At 44.4% G+C, this 8,564-nt stretch overlaps 1 protein-coding gene across 2 annotated transcripts in view; it reads right to left on the minus strand.

The window, feature by feature from the left end:
• Window positions 1-5,050, minus strand: part of Nr6a1 (nuclear receptor subfamily 6 group A member 1) — a 193,153-nt gene extending 188,103 nt beyond the window's left edge. Inside the window, exon 1 of one of the 2 annotated variants that reach the window (XM_029474597.1) lies at window positions 4,707-5,050. In XM_029474597.1, coding sequence (XP_029330457.1) covers window positions 4,707-4,806 — 100 coding nt within the window. In that variant the 5' untranslated portion in view covers window positions 4,807-5,050. The remainder of the gene's footprint in view (window positions 1-4,706) is intronic. The other variant, XM_021185940.2, reaches the window with a different exon arrangement.
• Between the last annotated feature and the right edge of the window lie 3,514 nt (window positions 5,051-8,564).

Raw genomic sequence — 8,564 nt, forward strand, 5'->3', positions numbered from 1 at the left:
CCACCCACCCACAGTGTTTCTCCAAATCAGATGCTGGGATCTGCTTCTCAGAATATATTACGTGCTGCTGTCCAGGGAAATATTACATCTGCCAGACGACTTACCAACTGTGTCCATAGAATTGACACCTGCTTAAAAGCAAAAATCAGTCTAGAAAACAGAAAAATACACTACTACTGCCATCTGTGGTTTATGGTTGAATAGCTTTTCTGCTTTAAATAAATTTAAGGGTTCAGAGCTTACAACTAGAATGCAAAGATATTTTTGAAGATAATTTTCAAAGTTAATTCTTATTATAACCAAGTTATGGATAGCATCTACTTGTAAGAAATTTAAGAATTTATCATTTCTTAATCTGGGATTATATAATGCTACAGGAAAAACCACAAACTACCTTGAATAAAAAATGCTTCCATTGCACAAAGGCTAACTTGAAAATTCTAAAACAAAACCTGTCATTTTTTTTTAAGGCAATCTGGGAATTTTCTCTTAGACATAATTGTAAAGCTGGCTTGCTTCCAACATGTTAAAAATCTGAAGTACAATTATTCCCATATTTTAAGAACAAAAACTGAAAACTGCAAATGATGCTCAAGTGGGCTATTTTCCCAACTTACTTTCTCTCAATTTGCTTTCTCAAATGACAACCATGGTAGTAGCATGGGGATCAAACGATTCTGTGCAGCTGGGGGTGGGGAAAAAGGCAATTCAGCTCCCCAGCAGCCAGCTGAGGAAATCCTGGTCCCTCCCCAGCTAAATCACTGTTAATTAGAATTGCTGGGTACACTAGAAAAGTCTTATTAAAATAATTTAAATAACTGTAACCCACAGAAACCAGTAGAAACTGTTCTAGAAGAATGTTATTTAACAGGTCATAAGAACAGAAAAAATTCGCAAGAAATATTTCATTCCAATAAATTATGCCTACTTGTTTCTAAACAATGGATATCTCACCACGTTACCCGTTTGGGTGTTGGTTTTTTGCCTTCTAATTGTCTATGAGTTGCAATCAAAGCCCCTAAACTATGATGTAAACACTGAGAAACAGAAAGACTGGGGTTGATTTTAGGAATATAGTACAGCAACATTACACCCAGAGATGTTTCTAAAATGTACAATTCAGATGAATTCAAAACTTCAGCTACAAAAACCTCTATATCCAAACAAAATTTTCTGGCTCAATACCAAGCCTCCTTGACAACTTAATAATTCTGACATCTCTGAATCTCATTTATCAAACAGAGACATCCATAAATGTTCAAGGAATTACCTGAACCAGGAAAACATTTAATAAGGAAAAAACATTTTTTTATTTTTAAATTGACCTCAAGAATACAAAATTTGAAAGCAAACACTTTCCTTCACATTTTCTCTGGAGAAATTAACACTACTCATAGGAAGCTATCTGTTTATCTGTAGAAAGAGCCTTCTCTAATTCTGACTCTTTTCCACAAATAAGATGACTATAATCTGGTTTTTACATACAAATAAGTCATTTTCTTCTTCTATTTAAAAAGCTTTTTTAACCAACTGTACTAAAATTATGTGTTTTAACCTAAAATATATTTTCTACCTTTGCCCCCAAACCCCAGGGGGAAATCAAGAAATAATGATATAAGTTTCAGCAATGTTTTGAAAATCTTCCAGCATTTTTTTCATTAGCTTCCTTTCTCACACCTTCTTGTATACTTGCACAAGCATAAAACTTTCTGCTACAAAATACAGAACCAGATTAGTAACTCGCTCTGCTCAGACTCTGCAAGGAGGAGGCATACGCAGCACTTGGTGAATGGTACATCCAAGAGAGAAAATTTGGCCATTTAACTAACACCTCAGATTTCTCAAGGAAACCAGAAAATTCTCTCAGTTGATTCAGAATTAAGTTCTCAAGTCCCAGAACTAAGAAGTTAAATTTGTGACGTAAGGTACTTGTTAATTTAAGAAATAAGCTTTTTTTTTTTGGTAAACTCATGTGGAGAGAAGCACACAGTATTTAGTGAACGCATTTTCTGCAAAGTACAATAAAGTGAAATATGCCTTTAATTCTTTATAATGGCTTATAGCCTTCTTTTGCTTTAAATATTTAAAAATCTATTCTCCCACCCTCTGGAAATAAAATGAACAAATGCTCCCTCAAATCATTCATCTTCCTTTGAAATCCCAAAAGGGAGCAATCACTATTGCAACTAAATGAGTTTGTTTGTTATGAAAACCACAACCAACAGCCGAAAATAGCAGAGTCAGCACACGGAATTCCTGAAAGGGTGATGGTGCATCAAAAGGCTAGCAAGTCTGTTCTGATGGAATCATAAAAACATCTGGAGGACTGTAAATTCAGCATCAATGGACTTTACTTCTTCACAACACAGACCAAAAACCCTCTCTCTAGATAACGACTTCACGAAAAATAGAAATGTCACCACCATGGAAAGTTAAAGAAGTACTTTTCTCCGCAGAAATCAAACAATTTCATTTATCTTTGGAGAAAAATATTCATTAGAAAGGAAGAAAGAAAGAGTCCACTATTCCAAAGGCAATTTTTATCTCATGAGCACTTCTTGGGTACTAATTAACTAACATAAGCTGTAAAACACTACCTAGACCATGCTTATTTTTTTTACTGAAAAACAAGCTATGGTACAAAAATTTCCTATTATCTTTTGAACCAATTAAGCTGCCAAAAGTTCCCATTGTTTTTTCGGTAAAAAGAATAAATTTGTTATCACTAACTTGGACTGAGGTGAAATATTAGAGATATTTCTTAGCCTTAACGGACTGATTGCTCCTTAAGATTCTTTTCAGTGTTTCTGACCAGTTAAGGAAAGAATGAGTATTAACAAATAATCTGATTAAGAGCTAAAACTGCCACTCAGTTCTTTAAAATGTTCCAATGAATAATTAATAGCAAATGCATTGTTCTCTGGCTTTCCTTACAATAATATTCTCATGTAGAATTGAAAGTGATGGCTGCAATAAAATCTGTCATCTGATAGTAAGCACAGGTGGGAACAGAAACTATCAGGAAACAGGAAGGCATTTCCAAAATACATTAAGAGGGATACCCGATAGATCTGGAGACGGAATTTGAAAACCTGCGTGGCAAACCTTACATCAAGAATTACAACATTTACAAATTAATACCAAACCAAATCTGTGCATAAATTTAAAACGCCAAAACCATCACCTTTGCTCTTCTACACACTGTCTCTTTCTACCCTAACTATATTCCTTTCTTTCCCTTTGTGACGTGGGACTTTATTGATCCCAAACATGCTCACATTCAGATCAGTCCCGACCGGATGCCCGGCCAACTAGATCCACACACATCATACACATCTTTAGGACTCACACGCTTAGAAAACATCACCATTTGATCACTATCATATCAAATTAATCAGGCTCTCTTCTTCGCAGACTTTCCTTTTAACTAGCTTAAAAGAAACTAAAGATGTACTGAATTAATGATGAATGTTTAATGAATTTATACGGTTATGAAGCACCAAATCCAACTCAAGATTTCTCTTCTGTGCGTCCCCACTCATTCACCAAAATCTCGGGGACCTATTTTCAGGTTGCTTTTCCCACACCTGCCAGGTCACTGTCCTGATTGAGAAATTTCTTGCCAAAGCAATTAATTTTTAGTGCCTCCTAACTGTCCCCAGTGTTTGCATTCAATCTGAAATCTGTTACTTGTTAGACACTGTTCGGGTCCTAGATCTTCCAGAGAATTGCGCGTTTATGGCGCAGAGAGGGGAGGAGGCAGGGATCTCTGAGAGCCTGCCCTTTATTCGGAAATGAGGAGATGTGAAAGGTGGAAGGCAGGGCAAATAAATAAATAAATCGGGTTTGCCGCGGGAGCGTTGGCCTGCCGCAACGAGCACCCTTTGTAATGCAGGCCTCCCGGGGCTATCGCCTGCGCTAATTGCTCCAGGGCGCTTTCCAAGTTCAAAAGTTCACCTTTTACGACCTCACAAAAGCTCCTTACACTTTACCAATAAAAACATTCCGCAGCAAACACCGAGGGGGGGGGGGGGTGGATATCAAACAGAAACAAATAAAACATTGAGCCAGGGAGGGAGCGAGAGCCAACCCGGAGGAACCTGAGGACTGGGCTGAGAACAAGGGGACGCAAGCGGCCGGGCCAGGTGAGGAATTCTCAGCACCCCGGAAGAGATAGGCTGGGCGGCGCGGGAAGCGTCCGGCAAACGCCGGGAAAAGGCAGGTGTCCCGGGGCCCCAGGATCCCGCTGGCGACCTGAGCCAGCAGAAAGTCGTCGCCTAAAAGAAGGAGCCTGGGTAAAGGAAGGCCAGGGGACAGGAGTGAGCACCGAGGTCCGAGAAGGACCATTACCGGTCTGCCCAGAGGCGGAGGCTCACGGGCTGGGAGGAAGCTCGGGACAGTGGAGGAGGAAAACGCTCCGGGATAGGTGCAGGGCGCAAAGGTGTGGAGTCTGCGAGCTCCCTGGTGAAGGAAGAGGGTGCTCCGTGCACCAGGGCCTCCTGGGGGAGGAGAAAGGGTTGGCGCAGAGGGGACGGGGGGAGGGGAGGGTCCGAGCAGAGGGGACCCGGGACCCTGCCTGGAGAGTGCGAGCCCAGGGTGGAGTCCTCACTGAGGAGCTGCCCGGCATCCCGGAGCTAGAGTCAGCTTAGAAAAAAAGGGGGTCGCGGGCGTTGGCACCGCCCGGGCTCAGAAGGCCCCTTACCCACCGTTGCGCGGCGGCGGAGGGAGCGCGGCGGGCGGCTCCAGGAACCCCGCCGAGCCCCCGCCGCCTCCCCCTCCGCTAGGTGGCCGTTCGTCCCGCTCCATGCGGCGGTGCTCAGGGCCCTCTCGGGCTTCGCTGCTCCGCCATGACTTGCGCCTTCGTAGTCGTCGTCCTGGTCTTCCACGGGGGGAGGGGGCTGTCAGGGGCCGGCAAGCTCTCGGCCGCCGCACTCTCTGGGCCCCTGAGCAGCCCGGCTCCGCGCCCCTCCGCGCCGCGCCCCCTCAGCACTGGCCAGCTCCCTCCTCTGACGTCACGCGCCGCTGCCACGCACATGCCCGTGAGGAATTCCGGGAAATGTAGTCCTCCCAACGAGGCTGGCCACACGGGACTCTACCAAATGAAGGGGTGATGGAAAAAACAGGAAGACCTAAGTAGGGAGAACCCAAACCTATCACTATTACAAACTCTAACAAAATTTCTGATATATTAATATAATAAACGACTATGTCAGAGTTTTCTCTCTATTGTAACTTATTCGTGATCATAGTGCTCTATGATTCCAACTGTTTCCCCACACTAATAATGAGCCTTTCCAAGGAGGCGTATCCACCGGGAACCGGGTGAGCACGTGCAACCAAGCCCAGCCCTGTGGGGGAAGGCCCCAGGGGGCGGGGTGTTGTAGGTACTCATGAGGGCTTTCCTCCCGGGCTGAGCGACAAATTGGACCAGAGATTAAAGGACCCGAGTTTAACCCGAGGTGACTGCGTTCGTATGCAAATAGAATCTATACAACTCTGCTTTCCGGAGAAGTGTTTAAAGCCCCTTTACCTCCGGGTGGGCGGGAAAGATTAAAGTTTCTCTTCCTCCTCTTTCATTCCCCGCACCCTGCCCATAGAACAGATGGACAAACTAAGATCCCTTCCATTGATGCCACCAAAGAAAACTTGAGACCCCTGACTCCGTGTGTCTTAAAGAGCTCTGTTTTAAGAGTGTCCCTTTCCCGGAGTGTTCCCCTTCCCACTCCTGTTCATTTTACCTGTCTGAAAAATGAGAGGTATAATAAGAACCGGATCCAGTGATAAGAGGCCAACTCTCACATACACGCTATCGCCTCAGTTTACCGAAGTTCCCACCAAATAAAATCCTGGATTTTCTCATCCAGGGTCCACCCGCTGCCACCAGATGGCGCGCGGCCATGGGGCTCTCAGGATCAGGGGTGGTGGTGGTTTTCAGAGATGCCCCCACACACACACACGCCCTCCCTGCGCTCGCTCTCTCTCTCTCTCTCTCTCTCTCTCTCTCTCTCTGTCTCTGTCTCTGTCTCTCTCTCACACACACACACACTACACAACCCGCACACACACACACACACTATACAACACACACACCTCCCTTAGGAAAAGACTTACTAAGTTTCAGTCTAGAACTTAAATGCTCTCTGGCCTACTATAAATCAAAGAACTCTGGTGCTTTGCTCGGCTTTCCTCTAACGGGCCATATCAAAGCCGTTCTGCCCCATGTGCCCCTGGAATCCTCTGGCTCTTGTGAGTCATTCTTTACTTAATTGTTTAGAAGTCTTTACTTGGCTTATGAAATCTAACCTGTTCCTGCCCAAGTTGCTTCCATGCCTCTTCCCTTACCTGCTATTGAGAAGGCTTTGCCACGCCTTCCTGCACTTTCCATTATCAATATTAATTAGCCTGGTCTCATCCTTAGTCTGTGCCAGCAGCTGTTATGAGAAATTGACACTAATGCTGTGTGGTTTAAAGCTCCCACACCTGCTCATTGAGGTAGCTCTGATATTGGTGCTCTCACATACAAATGAAGTGGCACAAAAGTGATGTCTGTTATATATTCAGTGGATCAGAAAGCCGAAATGCCCTTGAACTAACCTCTATAAAGTCTTTAACTCATCTTTCTAGATCCTGTTCCATTTCTTCAGTAGCACCTTCCTTATACCTCCCATCAAGTGGGTCCCTCTGTGTTCCTACATGGGCCTATCTAAGTAGACTGTAAGAAATTATCTTTTTTTAAAAAAGACTTGTTTATTTATTTTATGTATATGAGTATACTTATACATGGTAGCTGTCTTCAGACACACCAGAAGAGGGCATCAGATCCCACTACAGATAGCTGTGAGCCACTATGTCGTTGCTGGGAATTGAACTCAGGACCTCAGGAAGAGCAGTCAGTGCTCTTAACCGCTGAGCCATCTTTCTAGCCCCAAGAAATGATCTTGAAGTGGTTATGTCCTTGACAAGGGTTCTGAGCTTTCCCAAGGCCAGGGAGCAGTGTTCTGCAGCAGGCCCCTGCAATATAAGATGAGTCCTTTGTGTCATGGGGAAGAAAGCCTTCTTCAGTTCTGGATTCTGAAATGTGCCAGGATCACATAGCCTTCCCAGAGCCAAAGTTCCCCTCTACCACAGGATCCTGGTGCAGAAGATTCCTCTTCCCTGGAATGAAGCCAAGTGGCTCTGCAGACATCGTGTGCCTGAGGTTTGAAAAGTGGATGAAGATTGTACATCAACTCAAAGAGGAGTTCAACCACAGCCTCAGCTCCTGGAAATAACTCTTGATTCCTTTCAGCTCTGAGCTCCCTCCTTCCCAAAACCTTCCCAGATACTCCTGTCCAGCCAATCCCTTTACTCACTCACGGTTATCTCCTCTGCTGCTAGTCAGCATGTGGTACACACTAAATAGGCGTCCACTAACAGTCCAGCACCCACACTGGGGCTTTTTTTTTTTTTTTTCTAATTTCTTGACATTTTCCTAACAACCCTGAGAAGTGCCCTCTGCTCTGAGTTTACAATTGTCGAGACAGGTTTACTAAGACCGATTTAAAGGGCTCTCAGCATTTACAGGGAAGACAGAAGAAATGGAAAGGAATCTATCGAAAGGAATCTATCTAAGGATGAGTCTGAAGGAGACTCGTCCAGAGGTCCCGAGGTCCCGAGGTCCCGAGGTCCCGAGGAAGACGTTAAAAACAAGTCAAGTCTGGGCCTCAACATGGGGTCCTTACCTTACAGTGAATGATGTAGACATAAATCAAGTAATTGCATGAGTGCTATAGTTAAGAACTGTTAGGTATGCCAGATGGGCTGGAGTTGGGGTGGGGTGGGGGCAGGGTGATGGGATTTTTGAGATAGAAAGCACCAAAAGTGGGGTGGTCTAGCATGAGTGAGCCAGCCTAGGTGAGAAGACTGTGGAAGTGACAACACAAACCAAGGTCCTAAGGCCTTAGGGACTTGGTACATTTGAGCTGTGGGTTATTCATGGTGATAGGATGTTGTCGGAGGACAACATATGTTGTCCAGAGGGGACAGAGCTCCACCCGTGGTCTCTGCCTTGCTCTATCTAGCAGGGCCTGCCTTAAAGAGTCAGCCAGGCTGCCTGCATCCATGAGAAGACTAAGAAAGAGAGTTCCTTGTTGAATTTGTTTTAAGTACACTTTATCTATATTTTGAAAAGATTGGAAGCATGTTACAAAACCTATAATTTAAAAAAAATGAAAAAGGAAAGGAAAGTAGCTAATGAAACTCTTCTTCAATTCTTGCCTGTAAGATGCTGGTGTCCTGTGTGTCCTTCCAGACTTGGTCTGTGTACAGAAGAGCATGCCCAATAATTGGTTTTTATACTAAGCCTTGACTTCTCTGCAGGGAACTCCAGAAACTTGCTTATAAACAGTGCATGATGGCACACACCTTCTCAGCAGTCAGGAGGCAGAGGCAGGTGGATCTCGGTGAGATTAGAGCCTAGCCTGGTCTATAGAGTGAGTTCCAGAACAGCCAGGAGCGAGGATTGTTACACAGAGAAACCCTGTCTCAGAGAGAGAGAGAGAGAGAGAGAGAGAGAGAGAGAGAGA

Source organism: Mus caroli, chromosome 2 (assembly GCF_900094665.2).
Source record: "Mus caroli chromosome 2, CAROLI_EIJ_v1.1, whole genome shotgun sequence".
NCBI classification, from domain to species: Eukaryota; Metazoa; Chordata; class Mammalia; order Rodentia; family Muridae; genus Mus; species Mus caroli.